The sequence below is a fragment of the Bos indicus genome, chromosome 15 (genome assembly GCF_029378745.1).
Source record: "Bos indicus isolate NIAB-ARS_2022 breed Sahiwal x Tharparkar chromosome 15, NIAB-ARS_B.indTharparkar_mat_pri_1.0, whole genome shotgun sequence".
In the NCBI taxonomy this organism is placed as follows: domain Eukaryota; kingdom Metazoa; phylum Chordata; class Mammalia; order Artiodactyla; family Bovidae; genus Bos; species Bos indicus.
In genome coordinates this window covers 17,289,896-17,311,466 of record NC_091774.1, presented here as the reverse complement: position 1 = coordinate 17,311,466, position 21,571 = coordinate 17,289,896, and the positions used below count along the sequence as shown (strand labels likewise).

Below are 21,571 nucleotides of genomic sequence, written 5' to 3'. Positions count from 1 at the left end.
TGGGCTGCAGCATTGTAGACTGTAGGCTGCAGGATTGTAGGTGGATAAAGCTGGTCTAGAGGGTTATGTGAATTTCCTGGTTAGAGAGACTGGTACCTGCCCGCTGGTGGGTGGAGCTGGGTCTTGTTCTGCTGGGCTGGGCTGTGTCAAAAGATGTGTTTAAGAGGTGGTTGTGGGCTCAAGAAAACTTTTGGCAACTTGTCTGTTGATGGGTGGGTCTGTGTTTCCTCCCTTTTGGTTATATGGCCTGAGGCATCCCAGCCCTGGAGCCAGAGGCTATTGGGTGGGGCCAGGTCTTGGTGTCTCCAGGAGAGCTCACACCAGTTTGCTGGTACCTCTGCCACCTTCCCTGGTGGCTCAGATGGTAAAGCGTCTGTCTACAATGCGGGAGACCTGGGTTCGATCCCTGGGTCGGGAAGATTCCCTGGAGAAGGAAATAGCAACCCACTCCAGTACTCTTGCCTAGAAAATCCCATGGATGGAGGAGCCTGGTGCAGGCTACTGCCCACAGGGTTGCAAAGAGTCTGACCCGACTGAGCGACTTCACTTTCACTGCCACCAGGGTTTTTATCCCCGCAATGAGCCAGAGCCCTCCCTACCCCTACATATACACACTTGCCCCTGCAGCATACCCTCCAAGACAAACAGGTAGGTCTAGCATAGGCTCCTGCGAAGTCACCAAGTTCATGGGTCTTGGTGTGCATGAAACCTTGTGTGCCCCCTCCATACTGGAGTTTCTGTTTTCCCTAGTCCTCTGAAATTCCTTCAGTCAAACCCTGCTGGCCTTCAAAGCCAAATGCTCTGGGGCCTCCTCCTGATGCCAGGCTTGCAGACTGGGGAGCCTGATCTGGGGCTCAGAACTCTCAGTCCTGTGGGAGAAACTCTGTGATGTATTTTCCAGTTTGTGGGTTGCCCATTCAGTCGGAATGGAATTTGATTGTGTTGCAGATGCACTCTTCCTGCTGTCTCATTGTGGATTCTTCTTATCTTTGGATGTAGAATATCTTCTTTGTTGATTGTTGTTCAGCAGTTGGTAGTGATTTTCGTGTTTTCTTGAGAGTAGTTTGGTGTTTCTGTGAGAGGAGGTGAGCTCAAGTCCTTCTACTCTACCATCTTGTCACTCTCAAGAGTTAAGTACATTAATACAAAGAATGTGCTGTAACATATGGTAGATTTCATTAAAGACAGTTTCATTAGCCTGTTTACCTTTTTCCATACTTTGGATTATTTTCTTAGGATAAATTTTTCGAAGAATAAATATTGGGGTCAAAATTGTGAACATTTTTATCTTTCTTAAAAGATGGTTTGTAAAATTGCTTTTTAAACTAGGTCCAGCCAATTTGTATTAATGAATATGTTATGAGAGGAAGTTACATCACAGTGCTATTACTGTAGTATACTTCGGTTTTGAAATATTTTTGATACTTTAATGGAAGAAAAGTGAAACTTGATTTAGTTCTGTTATTAAGTTGAATGCTTTTTCCTTTTTATCAGTATCTTTAGAATTGAATATTTAATATTACGTTGATGATTTTAAAATTTTGAAAAACCTGTATGCAGGTCAAGAAGCAACAGAACCAGACATGGAACAAGAGACTGGTTCAAAACTGGGAAAGGAGTATGTCAAGGCTGTGTATTGTCACCCTGCTTATTTAATATATATGCAGGGTTCATCATGCGAAATCTTGGGCTGGATAAATCACAAGTTAGAATCAAGATTGCTGGGAGAAATGTCAACAATCTCAGATATGCAGATGATGCCACTCTAATGCCAGAAAATGAAGAGAAACTAAAGAGTCTCTTGTTCAGTCCCTAAGTCATGTCTGACTCTTTGAGATTCCCTGTCCTTCACTATCTACCTGAGTTTGCTCAAATTCATGTCCATTGAGTCAGTGATGCTATCCAACCATCTCATCCTCTGTCACCCTCTTCTCTTGCCCTTAATCTTTCCCAGCATTGGGGTTCTTTTCCACTGGAAGGACCAATGCTGAAGCTCCAATATTTTTGCCACCTGATGCAGAGTGCTGACTCGTTAGAAAAGACCCTTATGCTGGAAAAGATTGAGAGCAGGTGGAGAAGGAGGCAACCGAAGATGAGATGGTTGGATGGCATCACTGACTCAATGGACATGAATTTGAGCAAACTCAGGGAGATAGTGAAGGACAAGGAAGCCTGGTGTACTGCAGTCCACAGGGTCACAAAGAGTTAGACACAACTGAGTGGTTGAACAAGAACAAAGCAAAATTGAAACATTTACCTTTTCTCTCTACCTGATCCTTCCAGAGATTGGAAACTTTTAGGTTTCCAGTAGCTTAACAAATAAGTCAGAAAAACTATCTTGCTAACTACATATCAAAATGAAGGACATAAAAGCATGGTGTGCTATAGTCATGGGGTCACAGAGTCAGACATGACTTGGCCACTGAACAACAACAAGGCCAATTATATATCTTACACAGGTAACAAGAGCAGTTAATTGGGAATTGTGCCACTGTTTTACTAAAGGACCCTTAGTACTTTTCCATCTTAAAATGTAATCAAAATGACATTACTATACTTTACTTCTAGCTTGGTACCTTTATTATACCTCAGGTATTAATGCAGCTGTGGGCTGGAATACTGAAGCTATTGAATGTTAATTAGAAATTGAGCAAATTCATATTAAGTATTACTGACATGGCAGTGTGACTTGACTCAGAAAGAATTCTTTTGATGAGAAGATTCATATCTTTATTCTCAGATGAACTGAGGGAATACTGATCCTTCAGCATTAATCAAAACTTATCACATCAAAAATTCCAATGAGTAAATTATAAACTTTATGTGGCTACCTCTGTTAGATGAAATCTACTTATATATACATCTCCTCTCTATTGTAGAGATTGGATTAAGAAGAAATATCTGGAGATAATCATTAGTGATTTTTTTTTAATCATTAGTGATTTAACTTTAACCTCCAGTTCCTTCCCTAGTTTATATGTGCACATTGCACGTGCATGCATGCACTTTCTCTTTTTTTCTCTTTCTTGTCTTTCTCTGTTTCTGTCACTCCCTCTATATCTGGTATCTTTAGAACAGCAAAGCTGTGTACAAAACAATAGCAAAACTAGAGAAAAGACAGGCAGTCCTAACCCACAGACACTTGCCACAGTACCAGACATATGCGTAAGGCATGTTAGGCCTCACCTGCTTGGGGAGATTAAAGGATGCTGTTAGCTGCCTTCACTGTTTTCATTGCCATAGAATGGTTTGGTTATACTAAAAAAATTAATTCAATTGCATTTTACAAATTTCAAATGCAACACTGTATTCTTGTCAGCTCAGTTTAGTTCAGTCACTCAGCTGTGTCCGACTCTTTGTGATTCCGTGGACTGCAGCATCCAGGCTTCCCTGTCCATCACCATTTCCCGGAGCTTGCTCAAACTCATGTCCATCAGTGATGCCATGTAACCATCTCATCCTCTGTTGTCCCCTTCTCCTCCTGCATTCAATCTTTCCCAGCATCAAGGTCTTTTGATGCATCAGTTCTTCATATCAGGTGGCCATAGTATTGGATTTCTGTGTCAGTATCACTCCTTCCAATGAATATTCAGGATAGATTTCTTTTAGGATTGACCAGTTTGATCTCCTTGCAGTCCAAGAGCTCTCAAGAATCTCCTTCAACACCACAGTTCAAAAGCATCAATTCTTTGGTGCTCAGCTTTCTTGAGATATACATATTTAGCAGAACAAGAATCAATGGCTTTAAAAAATGAAATAAGTTATTTAACTTTATTTAGGGTGATTTTATTTTATGATGGTGCATGTAATACATCTTGAAAGTATAAAGAAGCAGGATAAAGTAAGCCATCCTCATGACATCTGGGCCATTACTAAATAGTTTATATCCTAATAAGAGATACTTTGAACCTATTATTTGTAGCTCCCCCAAACGACTAAATGTCTTTATTTATGTCATAATTTCCATTTTAAAATGTGTGATATTGGACTTCTCTGGCAGTCAGTGGTTAATACTCCATGCTCCCACTTCATGGGGCACAGGTTTGATCCCTGGTCAGGGAACTAAGATCCACATGCCATGTGGCATGGCAAATAAAATAAGATAAAAAATAAAATATTACAAAAAAATTCAAGATTCTGAATGGTGATCAATTAGATGCCAATTGGAACTTCTCGTTTCCACCAATGGTATTTTTATTCTAGTCATTTGTTTTGATTCACTAATTTGAATTCTGTCTGGTATCTGTTAAAATAATAAATGCTCCCTTGTAAATTATATAAATGATTTTGTACTGGCTGTAAGAACTGATAATATCATAGTCTTAGACCCTTTCACAATGAATATGAAATCTGTCTAATAAGTTTATGGCATTTAAACAAGATGTTTTGTAATTCTTTATCTCTTACAGATTGGCTGTGATCATAGCCAAAACCTTGTGGACATTTGTAGAGAGAGGCAATATCAGGCCTTTGTCTGTGATGCTTTGGCAGTACCAATTCGCAGTGGATCTTGTGACGCTTGCATTTCCATTGCTGTTATTCACCATTTTGCTACAGCAGTAAGTATTGTCTTTTTTGCTCTAAAAACTTGTAACTAAGTGGCAGGAAGCAGGAACAAGATGGCGGAACAAGTTGGACATGGAGTACATCTCTCTGCACGGATACATCAGGAGTGCACCTTCAGACACAGAAGTGCTTGCAGAACACCAGCTGAGAGCAGACAGAGTACTTGACCACCAGAAAAGAATATATAGAACCACGCAGAACTCCATAGGATGAAGGAACTAGGGGGAAAAACAACTAGGGGGAAGAACTGGATCTGCCCTCAGCAGGTGGGGGAACTGAAGCAGGGTCCCCAAGCAGGGGACCCTGATGGTCCCCACATCAGGGCAATTGCTAGGTCCAACAGTTAAGGCTGAGAGTGAAGCAGCTGATCTGTGACAGCCTAAATGGAATGAGAATCAGACAGTCCTTGCTGCAGCCATATGTGCCCCGGACAGGGACGCAGGTCCTAGAAGCCGCAGCAGCTGGGAGCTGGAGTGTAAGGGTGCTGGAGGAATCCCAGGGCAAGGACTGCTATTAACTGTGTAGAGACGGACCAAGGGGACATGAGGGAGGAGATTGTGGTGGGACATGCCTGTGGAGAAAGCCAGGCAGCCATGGAAGCAAGATGATACTGCTGAGTCATGCATAGTGGATCAGTCACTGTAGCCTCTCTCTCCCCATACCCCAGCATTGGTAGCTGAACAATAGATAGGCTGGCCCATCAAGCACCTGACACGCAGAACAACAGAATAGGACCCCACCCAGGGTGCCCCTTTAAGTGCCTGACACGCCAGTCTACAGAGCAGGACCCCAGTTGGGGGGCCCGTCTATGTGCCTGATGCCACAAACAACAGAGAAGGACCCCAGGCAAGGACGCCCTCTAAGTGCCTGAAGGGGTGGAAATATGGAGAAAGACTAGCCAAAGAGGCCTTCTGATTGCCAACTACTAGAGGCTTGAAAAAAGACTCTGATAGGGGCATAACTCCTTCGGCTGAGGCAGTCTGTGTCCCTGCACACTTGGTGCCATCAGGGTCCCCTCAACCCAAGCAGCCATGCCACCTTCACACTTAATCCTCACTGGGACAGAGCTGCCACAGGCAAAAAAAGACTTGCGCCTGTGCACATGGGTTCTCTTCAGTTGTGTGCAACTCTTTGTGACCCTGTGGACTGTGGCCTGCCAGGCTTCTCTGTCAGGGAGGGGGTTCTCCAGGCAAGAATACTGGAGCGTATTGGCCAATACTGGTTGCCCTCCCTTCTAGAGCACTATATTTCCTGCTGCCTTAGCTGCCAACTCCCCTGAGTACCTGGTGCTGCCAGAACCCCTGCGACCCAAACAGCTGCACCACCTCCACTCCTGGCCCTCACAGGGGCAAAACCAAGTCCTTCAGGGAAGCCTCAGGAGCAAACCCCAGTGGATGACCCACATGCAGAGGTGGAAATAAAACCACAATTGAAACCCAGGGGCAGTGTGGAAGAAGACCCAAAACCTTCCCACCAGCTGTACCAGCTGCAGATTAAATCCACATGATCAACTAAGCAGACACTGTCTCTATAGAATATATAAAAGGACATTGAGAGCTCCCACAAAAGAAAATGTACTCATTCTGATAGCTGTGGACATTGGAGGCAAGAACACACAGGAGTGGGACCAGATTAGAGTCTGAGCTGTCCCCACAGCAGGTCCAGAGACCAGCACAGTGTTGGAGGGCATCCTAGGAGGTGAGGTGGACTGTGACTCCCAGTGAGGGAAAGGACTCTGACAGCAGTGACTCAGGAAAAACATTTATTATTCTACATTTTGACTTGTTCTTTAGTTTCTTTTGGATTTTTCCCCCTTTTCCTTTTTACCCCCTTTGTTGTAGTTGTCAGTTTTATTAGCACTGTGAGATCTAATTAAGCTTTTGAGTTTTTTTAAATCACACTTTGTATTGCTGTTATAATAAACCTCTCCCTCTACATTGGTCTTTTGCAGTTCTGTGGAGTTTTCCTTTTTTTTCTCTCTCTTTTTTTATAATTTTAACTTAAAATTTTTTTAACCTATTATTTTTTCTATATTTATTCCTTTGTTTACTTTTCCTATCCTTTTCCCTTTGCAGTTAATCTTTAATGTATATAAATCTTTGTCTACCTCTATTTAACTTTGCATTTCTATTCTTTTCTTTCTTCCCTTTCTTTTTCTCACCATATTTGTTTTGTTTTCATTGCTTTATTCCCCAGTTGACATCTTGCTTTAGTTTTGTTTTCCAGTTTGTGCTTCAGTTAATTTTGTTCTTAACTGGTGGATATCATTTTTGGTTTCCTTTGTTTGCAGGGTCAGTCTATTGTACTTTATTTTTGTTGGACTGTTTTGAGTTTGCTTATGGGTATTTATGTGTATATTCCATTATTTTAATTATTATTTGCCTGATTTTGTAACTGCACTTGTCTGTAGATCATCTTTGGTTTCTTATGTTTGGGTATTTGTTTTAATCTCATTTAATGCCATAACAAACCACCTGTGGAATCTCCATTTCTGCCAAGAGATCAAGCCCTGAGCCTTTGGAGTGGGAGCACTGACTCCAAGACCCTAGGCCACCAGAGAACTCCTAATCCTAGGGAGTATCAAATAGTGAGAACTCCCACAAAGGAAACCACTTGAATACAAGACCCAGCATCACCCAACTACCAGTAGCACCCTGTGCAGGATGCCTCATCCAAACAACAAACAAGACAAAAATACAAACCCAATCATCAGGAGACAGGATTTCCACCTCACTCAGCCCTGCCCCATCAGAGGGGAAAAAAAAAAAAAAAACTCAGCACAAATCTCACCCTTTAGGAAGCTTACACAGACCACTGCACCAGCCTTAAGAAGGCAGAAACCAAAAGGAAGAAAGAATTCAACCTTGAAGCTAGGGGAAAGGAGACCTCAAACACAGTAAGTTTGAAAAAAAAAAAAAATGATGAAAAGGCAGAGAAATACTGCACAAATGAAGGAATAAACTAGAAACACAGAAGTCCATAAATGAAGAGGAAATAGGCAAACTACCTGAAAAAGAATTCAGAATAATGATAATAAAGATGATCAGAAACCTTGAAAATAGAATGGAGAAAATACAAGAATCAATTAACAAAGACCTAGAAGGATTAAAGAATAAACATACAGAGGCAAACAATACAATTAATGACATTAAAAATACTCTAAAAGGAATCAATAGCAGAATAAGTGAAGCAGAAGAATGGATCATTGAGCTGGAAGATAAAATGGTGGAAATAACTGCTGGAGAGAAGAATAAAGTAAAAGAATGAAAAGAATTGAGGCAGTTTCAGAGCGGAGAAGTACTCCTGCCTGGAGAATCCATGGATGGAGGAGCCTGGTAAGCTGTAGTCCATGGGGTCGCTAAGAGTCGGACATGACTGGGCGACTTCACTTTCACTTTTTACTTTCATGGATTGGAGAAGGAAATGGCAATCCACTCCAGTGTTCTTGCCTGGAGAATCCCAGGGATGGGGAAGCCTGGTGGGCTGCCGTCTATGAGGTTGCACAGAGTCGGACACGACTGAAGCGACTTAGCCAGCAGCAGCATCAGCAGCAGCAGTCTCAGAGACCTCTGGGATAATACTAAGTGGCAGGAAATGTTCATAGATTTCACTGACTTGGACTACATTTCAGCTTTTCCTTTCTTTCCATGTCATAAAGTGTACCCCAGTTTTGAAAGAAAGCCCGTGGACTGGAGATGAGCTACATGGGAGTTGTGCTTTCTTAAACAGAGATCTGTTGTGACTATGCTTTACTGCTGCGTATTTCTGCGTTTTTCCTGCCTGAGTCTTACTCATCTTTAAATGTCTTCCTCAAATACACAGAGTTGCAGAACTTGAGCTATAAGAGACTTTAAGAGATCAGCTGTAGGCCTCTTGAGGATTTGTTCTCTCTTCTCAGCCTCTGAGCTTCTTCTCTATTTCTGTTTCCCATCTTACTTCCTCAGCTGTTTCTCTCATTCCCAAGATCTGAGTTTCTATTTTTCTTCTTTTCATATTCTTTTCTTTTCAAAACTCAAGTATTTAACTGGTAGTGGTATGCTAATGTTTTTAATTAGTCACTATGCTTCTCATTTTAAAATAAGTGAATTTAATATTTTATAGGAAAAAAAATCTTATTACTCCTGAGTACTACTCATTTTCTCCTGATCTAAGCAGTAACATAGATTCCTCTGTGCTGGAGTTACTGGCACCTTAACTGAATTCAAAACAAAACAGAACACCTTCTGTGCCCATTATTGGAAAGAAAAAAAAATTTTTTTTCTATTTATCCTTTTACCCTCCTTGACTGCAGAACACAATTCTTCTTTTTTCCTTTTTTTTTTTTTATATAAGATTTGTCTTATGTTTGATTTTCTGTGCTGTCCATCTTAATTGAAAACAGTCCTGTAGTCAATCATATTTCCCATTTCCTCTCTGTATCTCTTTCTGGCTGATAAACAACAATACAGTTTTGTTTCTTTCTTGTTTTTTTCCACTAGGAGCGTAGAGTGGCAGCTCTCCAAGAACTTGTTCGACTCCTAAGACCTGGTGGGAAGGCACTCATCTATGTTTGGGCTATGGAGCAAGAATATAATAAGAAGAAGTCCAAGTATCTTAGAGAAAACAGAACTAGCCAAGGCATGAAAGAGGAAATCAGCAATGATGCATCAGTGCAAGAGTTGCTTGTGAAGCAGTTGCCTAATGTAGGCAATCAAGACTCAGCACACTCTGTCTCCTCCATAAATGACTTTCAAGATGGGGGATGTAATTCAAAGAATGTTGCTAATTCCAAGTTGCCTATTCATACTAACAGGACTTCTTTTCATTCTCAAGACTTACTGGTTCCCTGGCATTTTAAGGGAAATCCTGGTAAGGACAAGCGTGTTGAGCCATTTGGTCCATTAGGATCCCGTGACCCAGGTCCTGTGTTTCATCGTTATTACCATGTGTTTTGTGAGGGAGAATTGGAAGCTGCCTGCCGGACTTTGAATAATATCAGCATACTGCAAAGTTACTATGATCAGGGAAACTGGTGTGTAATTCTTCAAAAGGTCTGATTATCTCTATGAACATATTATATATAGGGAAGAAGTGCTCAGCGTTTTGTTTTTTTTTAAATGAGATTAAATTACCTATATTTTTTAATTAAAGAGAAAATGTGTGGAAAAGTATCAAAGGAGAGTGCCTGGGAGAAATTTGGAAGTAGAGACTAGTTAGAATATATTCAGTCTACTACTATTGCTGACATCACTTAATCCATGATGGAGGAACAGGGATGGTTTTTAAAGTAATTGAAGTAGTTCCTGAAATATTTGGGATCTTGGGGTAAGAGTACAGCATTTTGAAGATAAACTTTTGTTACAAAGTGTTGCTAAATGAACTAAATTATGTAGAATCTTAACGAAGTAATCACGTAACTTTTTATCAATAAAAAAATATTCCTGTTCAGTAGAAAATTGTCTGAAATTTTATCTGTGATTGTTAGCTCTGTAAAATCACAGATGATAACCACTCTGTCACTGCACTTTACTAGCACAGGCCTTGACACATCATAGGTACTCAGTAAAATTTTAGTCAGTTGGATAGTACCCATACATTAAGGTAGGGGTTTTCATCCAATAAAAGCTTACTGAAATTGTACAATGTACCAGTCACTATTTTAAGTTCTGGGAGGCGAACAGTGAACAAGAAAAATACAAAGTCGATGCCCTTGTTGAGCTTACATTCTAGAAGGAAAGACAGACAATAAACAATACAGGACACCTGGGTTTGATACCTGGTTCAGGAAAATGCCCTGGAGAAGGGAATGGCAACCCACACCAGTATTCTTGCCTAGAACATTCCATGGACAGAGGAGCCTGGTGGCCTACGTAGTCCATGGGGTCACAAGGCGTCCGACGTGACTGCGTGACTTCATAGTCGATTAGCAATGTTGTAATAGTTTCAGGTGAACAGTAAAGGGACTCAGCCATACATATGCCTATATCCATTCTCCCCCAAACCCCTCTGAGACCTATCCAGGCTAGCACATAACATTGAGCAGAGTTCCGTGTGCTATACATTAGGGTTTTGTTGGTTATCCATTTTAAGTATAGCAGTATGTACATGACCTTGCCAGAGTCCTAACTATCCCTTCCCCCTGGCAACCATGAGTTTGTTTTCCAACCCTGTGAGTCTCTTTTTGTTTTATAAGTTCATTTGTATTATTTCTTTTTAGACTCTACATGTAAGGGTTTTCATATGATATTTCTCCTTCTCTATCTGACTTACTTCACTCAATATGACACTCTCTAGATCCATCCATGTGGCTGCAAATGGCCTTATTTCATTCTTTTTAATGGCTGAGTAATATTCCATTGTGTGTATGTGTATATATATACCACGTTTACCCATTCCTCTGTCGATGGAATTCGCTACAGTGCAAGAACTTCCTTGGTATTATTGTTCTCCAGTTTGTGAGTGGCCTACCCTGCAGGTATAGGATTTGATTTTATCGTAATTGTTTCCCTCCTACCATTTTGCTCTGGCTTCTCCTTTGTCCTTTGATATGGGATATCTTTTTTTGGTGGGTTCCAGTGTCTTCCTCTCTGCCAGGTGGATTCTTTACAACACTGAGCCAGCAGGGAAGCCCTGCAGAAACAGTAGTGATCAATAACTCTTAGATGAGATATTGATTACCTTTGTCATGGAATTTCAGTACAAGATTATACATTTGCCCTTTAGATGAATTTGTAAGGTTCATGATATGAAAAGAAAGAATTACAGGCTAAAAATTTAGCCTTCTGATCTCTACTTCAGAAGCTTTCTCTATCTTTTTTATACTTTAATAAAACTTTATTGTATAAAAAGCTCTGAGCAATCAAGCCGCATCACTGGCACTGGATCAATTTCCTCATCTCTGGAGGCCAAGAATCCTGGTATCTTTCACAGCTCATCACAGAAACATTTCAATACAAAAGAGATCCTTCCAGAACTAAGAGTCTTTTAGCAGTACAGAGCTATAGATTACAAAATGAAAATACATATGATCCCCCTAATTTGTGTGGCTTCACAGGTGGCTCTATGTGGGTCAGGAAGATCCCATGGAGGAGGGCATGGCAATCCACTCCAGTATTCTTGCCTGGAGAATACCATGGACAGAGGAGCCTGAAAGGCTACAGTATATAGGGTAGGACAGAGTGGGACACGAATGAAGTGACTTTGCACTCACACACCCTAATTTGTCAAGAAATAGCTGGAGCAACAGGCTAATTTGACACTGGAATACAGAATGAAGCAGGGCATAGGCTAACAGAGTTTTGCCAAGAGAACACACTGGTCATAGCAAACACCCTCTTCCAACAGCACAAGAGATGACACTACACATGGACATAACCAGATGGTCAATATCAAAATCAGACTGATTATATTCTTTACAGCCAACGATGAAGAAGCCCTATACAGTCAGCAAAAACAAGACTGGGAGCTGACTGTGACTCAAATCATGAACTCCTTATTGCCAAATTCAGATTTCAGTTGAAGTAGGGAAAACCAATAGACCATTCAGGTATGACCTAAATCATATCCCTTACAATCACACAGTGGAAGTGACAAATAGATTCAATGGATTAGATCTGGTAGACAAAGTTCCTGAAAAACTGTGGACAGAAGTTGCTGACACTGTACAGGAAGCAGTGATCAAGATCATCCCCAAGAAAAAGAAATGTAAAAAGGCAAACTGGCTGTCTGAAGAGGGCTTACAAATAGCTATGAAAAGAAGAGAAGTGAAAGGCAAAGGAAAAAAGAAAAATATACCCATTTGATGCAGAGTTCCAAAGAATAGGAAGGAGAGATAAGAAAGCCTTCCTCAGTGATCAATGAAAAGAAATAGAGGAAAACGAGAATATGAAAGACTAGAGATAGCTCCAAGGAAATTAGAGACACTAAGGGAACTTTTCACACTAAGATAGGCACAATAAAAGACAGAAATTGTATGGACCTAACAGAAGTAGAAGATATTAAGAAGAGGTGGCAAGAATATACAGAAGAATTGTGCAAAAAAGACCTTCACAACCCCAGATAATCACCATGGTGTGATCACTCACCTAGAGCCAGACATCCTGGAATTCGAAGTCAAGTGGGTCTTAAAAGGTGTTTTCATTCCAATCCCAAAGAAAGGCAATGCCAAAGAATGCTCAAACTACCACACAATTGCACTTATCTCACACGTTAGCAATGTAATGCTAAAAATGCTCCAATCCAGGTCATGAGTAAATGAACCGTGACTTCCAGATGTTCAAGCTGTACTTAGAAAAGGCAGAGGAACCAGAGATCAAAGTTCCAGCATCCCTTGGATCATCAGAAAAGGAAGAGAGTTCCATAAAAACATCTACCTCTGCTTAATTGACTACACCAAACCCTTTGACTGTGTGGAACACAACAAACTGTCTACAATTCTTCAAGAGATGGGAATACCAGAGCACCTGACCTGCCTCCTGAGAAATCTGTATGCAGGTCAAGAAGCAACAGTTAGACTTGGACATGGAATGACAGACTGGTTCCAAATTGGGAAAGGAGTAAGTCAAGGCTGTATATTATCATTCTCTTTATTTAACTGATATGCAGAGTACATCATGAGAAATGCTGGACTTGATAAAGCACAAGCTGGAATCAAGATTGCCGAGAGAAATATCAATCACCTCAGATATGCAGATGACACCACCCTTATGACAAAAAGCAAAGAGGAACTGAAGAGCCTCTTGATGAAGGAAAAAGAGAGAGAAAAAGCTGGCTTGAAACTGAACATTTAAAAAAACAAAGATCATGGCATATGGTCCCATCATTCCATAGCATATAGATAGGGAAACAGTGGAAAAAGTGAGAAACTTTATTATTTTGGACTCCAAAATCACTGCAGATTGTGACTGCAGCCATGAAATTAAGACGCTTGCTCCTAGGAAGAAAAGTTATGACCAACCTAGACAGCATATTAAAAAGCAGAGACATTACTTTGCCAACAAAGGTCCATCTAGTCAAAGCTATGGTTTTTCCAGTAGTCATGTATGGATGTGAGAGTTGGACTATAAAGAAAACTGAGCCCCAAAGAATTTATGCTTTTGAACTGTGGTGTTGGAGAAGGCTCTTGACAGTCCCTTGGACAGCAAAGAGATCAAACCAGTCCATCCTAAAGGAAACCAGTCCTGAATATTCACTGGAAGGACTGATGCTGAAGCTCCAATCCTTTGGCCACCTGATGAGAAGAACTGACTCATCTGAATGACCCTGATGCTGGGAAAGACTGATGGTGGGAGGAGAAGGGGGTGACAGAGGATGAGAAGTTGGATAGCATGACCAACTCAATGGAGATGACTTTGAGTAATCCCTGGGAGTTGGTGAAGGACTGGGAGGTCTGGTGTGCTGCAGTCCATGTGTTCACAAACAGCTGGACACAACTGAGTAATTGAAGTGAACTGAACCCTAATTTGTTAGGAAATTATTGTCACAGACAATATGAGGAGGGCTGAAATATATGTGCAGGTACAAAATGAACAATGAAAGCAACAAATTTGCACCCCCCCCCCCAAACCCTCTGATAGGCAGAACAGATGGTAGACAGGTGAAACAGCAGATATATACAAACCTCTGTCATTCCTGAAGATGTGTTCAGTAAGTGAAGTCCATGGAAGGGCTTGTGTTTGAAGATGCAAGTTTGATGAAAAAGCTGCCTCTAGACATGCCTACACTAAGAAAAATCCCTACCTTGCCCCTGTCTAGATTCCACCACAAAAAAAATGGGGTCAACTTCACTCTTCCTAACTAGACACTTGGAAACTGTAATAAAATGGAAGGAACGCAAAGGCAGCCCTGGTGCTCCCGCTCCCCAGGGTGTGATCCGAGCTCACCTGTCCTTCAGTCCAGCTGCCTTTCTGGCCAACAGGGATGCGACAGCTAATGGTAGGGCCACAGAGCTGTGTCTGCTCAAGTCAGGGTCACCCAAATGACCCACCTGAAAGGCTGAAGTCTGAGCCACAGACCACAGATCGAGTGTATGTCGTGAATGTTTGGAGTCTAGGACAACACATTTCCCACCAGGATGGTGGAACCTTGGACTTCAGTCATAGCCTGCTCTATTCTCCCCTCCCATTCATTTGGCAACACTCAACTGCCATCCCAGCCTTGAATCCAGCAGGCTGTTTCAGTCCCTGAGAGCCAGGCTGGCCTTGGGAACCTCTATTCAGGGGCAACGTCTGGATGAGCCAGTGCACCCCTACAGGCTGGGTTACGGCTGTGCTGCACATCGGGAAGTGGATGACCACCTGCCAGGTCAGGAGGACGAGAGGCTGGTCCAGACAATGCCCTGGTGCCCGGCAAGTCTGCTTGAATTTCAGTTTCCCCATCTCTAAAAGTCAATGACCAGTTTTCCCAACACCATTTACTGAAGAGACTGTCTTTTTTTTTTTTCTCCATTGTGTGTTCCTTTTATATTTAATTCTGCATTTTAAGGAAAGATGGGATCCTAGCTGTTAGCCTAGCCCACCTTCACTGAAAACCTATCTATAACCCATATTAATGTCATTTTTTTTCAATTTTTAAACTATATTTTCAGGGCGTGAAATTCATTACAAAGTGTATTCTTATTACATACACCTTTTGGAGGGTGTTTGTGGTGTCTGCATTATGAACATATTTCCTCATTGCTATACAACTTCTGACAGATGATACTTGACACGTGTAATTATTATGTAGGGAACAGAAAATTGTACACATGACAACAGGGAAAAGTAGTGAATGTGATCAAAGAAGCTGTCATAGAAATGAATTTACCCTAGATTTACTTGGGCCTGGAGTGCTAGGCTAAAATGTAACACTCAGTTGTTGCCATTTTCGTCCATGAAATCCTTCTACTGTTTCATTGCAAATTAGGTCAAGTATTAAGAAAAGTACCACCAAAAAAAAAAAAAGTATGTAAGTCAGAGAAAGGCAAGTGTATGTTAATGCATGGTTGTGGAATCTAGAAAGATGTGACTGATGAACCTATCTGTAAGGCAGAGATGGAGACGCAGATATAGAGAACAGACTACAGACTTGTGGACACAGTGGGGGAAGAGAGGGTGGGACCAATTGAGAGAACAGCTTGGAGACATATAAATGAGCTTACGTAAAACCAGAGCAAGTGGGAATTTGCTCTGTGACACAGGGAGCTCAACCTAGTGCTCTGTGACAACCTGGAGGGGTGGGATGGGCACGGAGAAGGGAGGGAGTTTCAGCAGGAAGGGGACATATGTATACCTGTAGCTGAGTCATGCTGATGTATGGCAGAAACCAACACAAGACTGTAAAGTAATTATTCTCCAATTAAAGAAATAGAAAGAAACACGATGTAGTAAACACAAAATTAAAAGCTATTGAGAAAGACAGGCCAGCTTGACTTTCTATCATAGAAAAACATTTCTGGTGTTAACAGCATTTTCACTGCTATGAATACATCTGAACAAGCTTTAAATAAACCCTTTAGACTGACCTTCATATAACATTACAGGAAACAAAAATTTACCTTTTTTTCTTTGAAGATAGTAAAAAGTGAAACTTTATGGCTATATTCTTTAATATCCATAAAAAACGATCAACTTCAGTTTAAATAGTTTTTGCTTTATCAAACAAGGTATAAAATACTCAATTATACATATTTAAACATCATTATTTTTAAAATCAGTCATCTCTTCATACAGCATGTTTCCAATGCTTCCACAGTACCATAAATAACTATATCTCTGAAAAATCATGAACTTTGAAAAAATAACACACAAAACAACACAATTTATGCAGTAGGCCATCCTAATGAGGGATGGTGATCCTTGTCTCCTCTAGTGATTAGTGAGGCTGAGCATCTAAAACTTGGACATTTGTGTGTCTTTGGAGAAATGTCATCAACTTGAGAGTCCAGAAACAAATCCAAGCATCCATGGTCAACTCATCTGTGACAAAGAAGGGGAGAATATACAAATGGGAACAAGAAGGTGTCTTCAGTAAATGTCCATGGAAAAATCGGACAGCTACATCCAAAAAATTCTATTGGTTTTTATCTCATACCACCTGAATATCAGTGAAACACATCAACCCAAAGACCGATGTTATGAGATTTCTAGAAATAAGCATTGGTCGTAGGCTCCTTAACATGAGAGTCTCCTTCGCATTTGGTGGACAGAAGCAGAAATGGGTCTCTCTTCAAGTAAGGGAAACAGGAAAACAAGGTACACCAATGGGTTTCCATCCAATTGAACAGCTTTGCAACAGAAAAGCTAAGCATTCACAAATCAAAAAAACTGAACATGAGAGACTACTTGCAAGTGATGTATCTGATAAGCGGTTCATATGTAAAATAGACTAAGAACAAACAGCACTCAAGTCTCCAAGAAAAAACACACCACCCTTGTCCCTTCCCCCAACACCAACTCCAACCTAAACCCTTTATCTTACTCTACTGCTACTGCTGCTACTGCTAAGTCATTTCAGTCGTGTCCAACTCTGTGCGACCCCATAGATGGCAGCCCACCAGGCTCCCCTGTCCCTGAGATTCTCCAGGCAAGACACTGATGTGGGTTGCCATTTCCTTCTCCAATGCATGAAAGTGAAAAGTGAAAGTGAAGTCGCTCAGTCGTGTCCAACTCTTTGCGACCCCATGGACTGCAGCCTACCAGGCTCCTCCATCCCTGGGATTTTCCAGGCAAGAGTACTGGAGTGGGGTGCCACTGCCTTCTCCATTATCTCACTCTAATTCAGTTCAGTTCAGTCGCACAGTTGTGTCCGACTCTTTGCGACCCCATGAATTGCAGCACACTAGGCCTCCCTGTCCATCACCAACTCCTGGAGTTCACTCAGACTCACGTCTATCGAGTCAGTGATGCCATCCAGCCATCTCATCCTCTGTCATCCCCTTCTCCTCCTGCCCCTAATCCCTCCCAACATCAGAGTCTTTTTCCAATGAGTCAACTCTTTGCATGAAATGGCCAAAGTACTGGAGTTTCAGCTTTAGCATCATTCCTTCCAAAGAAATCCCAGGGCTGATCTCCTTCAGAATGGACTGGTTGGATCTCCTTGTAGTACAAGGGACTCTCAAGAGTCTTCTCCAACATCACAGTTCAAAAGGATCAATTCTTCGGCACTCAGCCTTCTTCACAGTCCAACTCTCACATCCATACATGACCACAGGAAAAACCATAGCCTTGACTAGACAGACCCTTGTTGGCAAAGTAATGTCTCTGCTTTTGAATATGCTATCTAGGTTGGTCATAACTTTCCTTCCAAGGAGTAAACGTCTTTTAATTTCATGGCTGCAGTCACCTAACCTGTCCCTAAAATCTATCCCTAAGCTAACAATATACATGTGCATTCAAAGGCATCCATCCATCCACAGGAGAGAGAGAGAGAGAGAGAGAGAAAGAGGAAGACATAGGCTGAATTCAGAAAGGAAAAGAAAGAGAAACATCTAGAGAGAGACACTGAACAAAAGAGAGGAAATGAGTAGATTTTAGAGACTTTTCATATATCTATCTGGAAGTTAGAAGCAATGACAGTGTCCATCCACCCCAGAACGGGGAAAATGACCCAAGGTTATGAAAGTAAAAGACAAGAATGCAGGGAGCCATTATAAGCTCAGCCACCCACAGAAGCCGAGATGGGGCACTTGAACCAGAATCTCAGTGGAAAAAGAGGACCAGAAAGTTGGGCCCTCTTTTGTATAAGAGAAGGTGACCTTCGAGTCTTCTTTCAGTCCTCCATTGGGGGATCAGGGTCTCGAAATAGGCAGGAAGGGGAGTGCCTTTTCCTAGGTCCCAGAGCCCATCCAGGCCTGTTTCTGCCCCATTCTGTGCTAGGTCAGCCCTGTATTGAATCCTTCCTTTGGGAAGTCCCAGCGCACAAGCTCCATGTGATACCAGCCCCAGGTTGAAAGGCATGGAGGTCTTGTAGGCCGACAGTCCTAGGCAGTAGATGGGAGAATGACCCCCATTCTGCAGAAGGAGAGACTGGGGAAACCCTGAGGGGCACATGGCTTGTCCAGAGCCACATCACAGATGAGAAGAAGGAGCCTGGTCTGAAAGCAGCTGTGTCCTCAGAGCTCAGGCCCTGGCTGCACCCAGGCCTTTCAAGGCTGTGGGGTGGGTGGTGTGGGTGTCACTGTGCCTGCACATGGCCTAAGAGGGTGGGTGAACAGTCAACCCAGAGGTTCCCATGGGGAACTTTGTTTAAGGGACCTTAGTAAGAACCCAGGAAATGATGTCACTTCCTGGCAACAGAACCCAACAGAACCCGGAACGTGGGTATCCAGGCCTCCACAGCAGAGAGGAGCCCCCAGCCAGATCGCTTGCTGCCAAGATGTTCTGCTGTTTGCCCCTGCCCAGAGGCCGGGGCCTCGGGAGAGCTCACAGGCAGAGTGTGTGGGAACGTGCTCAACGCTGGCTCAGGCTCCCCCCGAGAGGCCTCTGTCCCTTTGCCTGAAGGAAAAGGAAGGTAACACAGGAGCCCCAGGCCAGGCCAGGTCCCCTCTCCCATCCCATCCAGGTAACCCTGAGTCCTTTCCCTGTGTGCATGGATGGGGGTTTCTCGGGCTGTGTCTGCCTCAAGCAAGCCCAAGCGGATGTGGGTCAGAAGCCTGTGGGCCAGTTGTGTCCACACCCCAGGGGAGAGCAGGCTAGGCAGGATGGGAAGAATTCAGGCAGGGCCGGCTGCTCAGGCTGACCTCACTCCCTCAGGTGGGTCTCCTTCCTCCTGGGTAGGTACCTGAGCAGACATATGTCTCTGCTGGGAGCAGAAGTTCGAGCGGGCAGAAGCAGCAGCCATACTGGCCAGGCCCAGCTTGGAAAACTCCAAGCAGGGCTGGCTGACGGTCATTATCATTGCAGAGCTTCCCACTGGATGTGGCCGATGAGGGGGACACCCTGTCCACCTCCCTGACGGAGGGGTTGGACCACCACCCCCCTGCCCGTGAGCCCCAGTGCAGGCTCCAGGTGAGTGTGCCCACGGAGGGGTCAGCCCAACTGGGAATGAAGAGGAAGCAGGGAAGGCTGTGGCCCAGACACCACCCAGGACACACCCTGGGGCCCAGTCTCAGGCTCCCACAAAGCTCAGCACATCCGGCTCCAACCCAGAGCCCCGAGAACCCCTGCCTCTGAGGCAGCAGGAGGACCTGGAGCCCAGCACAGCAGAGCACAGAGGTGAGGAGGCTGGCGCTGTGCATGTGAGGGTGTGGGGAGGGGCTGCTGAGCCACACAGGGAGGAGTCCCCTAGAGCTGTGGCTGGGCCTGAAGCAAAGGCTGGCCTCACACCACCCATCTTATAGACTGCAGAGAAGACTCCTATGCTGGGAATTCTTTGGGAATCTCTAGGAAGCTTTAGTGCCCAGTTAGGCACATGGCAAGGTTAGCCTATGGGCAAACTTTTCTCTTCTCCCAGGTCTAGCTCTGACCTTCAAATTCAACCAGGCTCCACTTCCAAGACCTGTCCCTACAGAGGTGGTTGCTACAGGTGCAGGACCCAGGGATCCACTGAGGGGAGATAGAGACCTGAGATTTCCCCTCCCAAAGACACCGGGCCAGCTGGGTACTGGCCAGCACCCTGAGAAGATCGGATCTCTGTGCCTGCAGGACCCCCAGCCCCAGGCACCGATGTCCCACCCCCTCAGAGAAAACCTCCACCTCCACCTGCACCTGTACCTGCTCGGGCTTTGGCAGAAGAACCCCTGTCCGGGGATGAGTTACCACCTCTGCAGGGAGAGCCTGCCCTGGCTCCTGCCCAAGACCCAGATGCCCATGATGACTCACCCACCCCTGCAGGGAGAATGGGCCCCCGCTCTGGACAGAGACCCAGATCCCTTTCTGGAAACACCTCGTCCAGGAGCACGGTTGGCTCTGCAGCGCCTCCATCCCTGTCTGATTCCCATGGTCGCCATCAACTCGCTCCCCACCCAGGGGAAATTGAGTTCCCTTCCCCTGAGCTTATTTTAATCTGGTTTGTGTTTAGTTTTCTTGTGAGGTTTTATTTTTTTTTATGGATTTATATATATTTTTCTGTTAAGTTTTTTTAAATAAATTTTACTTTAATTGATGCAATCTGGGAATCTTAAGGCCTTCACAAAGCTGTGTAACCATCACCAGTGTCTACATTTGGACCCTCTCATTCTATCCCCCCCACTTCTCAGCAAAGCTGGGATTCATGTCAAGCACTCCCTGTTCCTCCCTCCCCCACCTGACAGCATTTAATCGTCTTCTTTCTCCATTTCTCCCCATTCTTTGGGTGTCCACAATCAATGCCAATCACTGAAATGACAGAAAACTGGATTTTTTTCTGACTGAAAGTGAAAGTTATAGTCGCTTAGTCTTGTTAGACTCTTTGCAACCCCATGGATTTTACAGTCCATGGATTATCTAGGCCAGAATACTGGAGTGGGTAGCTTTTCCCTTCTCCAGGGGATTTTTCTGACTCTCCACATATTGGAAGACTAAACTTGAGAATTCTTGTTTTTATTTCTTTTGAGGTAGCCTTTGGGTATCTGTAAGGACAGTGTAGGTACTTTCAAGATGTCATCTGCAAAACGAAGCCCTTTTGGCAAATGTGGTCAGAATCTCCTGGTAGGCATTGCTGTTGTGTGACATATCAGCCAGAAGGGAGATGCTGAGCTCTTTCTCTGGCACAAACAAATTCACAGAATAAGCCAAGAAAAAGAGCTGGAAAAACGAACCACACCAACAACAGAAAAGCAATCCTCATTGGACAAAGCTAGAGAAAACCCAACATCCTATAGCCCAAAAACCCTCTTGGAAATGAATGTTCAGTAAGGAAGAAAAGAAACATGTGAAGGTCCAAGGACAGGCCATGCCTGTGGCCAGTATAGTTTAGAGACAGTCTGACTGCTCAGATGAAGACACACGCCAGTGTATACCCTTTGCAGACAGCAGCGATGGTCATCACCGTGGTAAGTGTTTAGTCTGGTGACAACCTGCCCCGGGCACCACACAAGGGAGCAGACCTGGTTCTCTTCCTCTGCTCCCAC

The 21,571-nt window shown here is 43.4% G+C and overlaps 2 protein-coding genes across 3 annotated transcripts in view; both read left to right on the top strand.

The window, feature by feature from the left end:
- Nucleotides 1–10,001, top strand: part of ALKBH8 (alkB homolog 8, tRNA methyltransferase) — a 131,207-nt gene extending 121,206 nt beyond the window's left edge. For both annotated transcript variants that reach the window (XM_070803360.1, XM_019975604.2), the window contains 2 exons: nt 4,410–4,559; nt 9,045–10,001. In XM_070803360.1, the coding sequence (XP_070659461.1) occupies nt 4,410–4,559; nt 9,045–9,602 (708 nt within the window). In that variant the 3' untranslated portion in view covers nt 9,603–10,001. The remainder of the gene's footprint in view (nt 1–4,409; nt 4,560–9,044) is intronic.
- Nucleotides 10,002–16,657: 6,656 nt separating this feature from the next.
- LOC139176120 (uncharacterized) lies at nt 16,658–21,571 on the top strand. Its single transcript, XM_070767580.1, has 4 exons — nt 16,658–16,753; nt 18,819–19,032; nt 19,512–19,736; nt 19,975–21,571. The coding sequence occupies exons 1-4, from the start codon at nt 16,658–16,660 to the stop codon at nt 20,523–20,525; spliced, it is 1,086 nt and encodes a 361-aa protein (XP_070623681.1). The 3' UTR covers nt 20,526–21,571.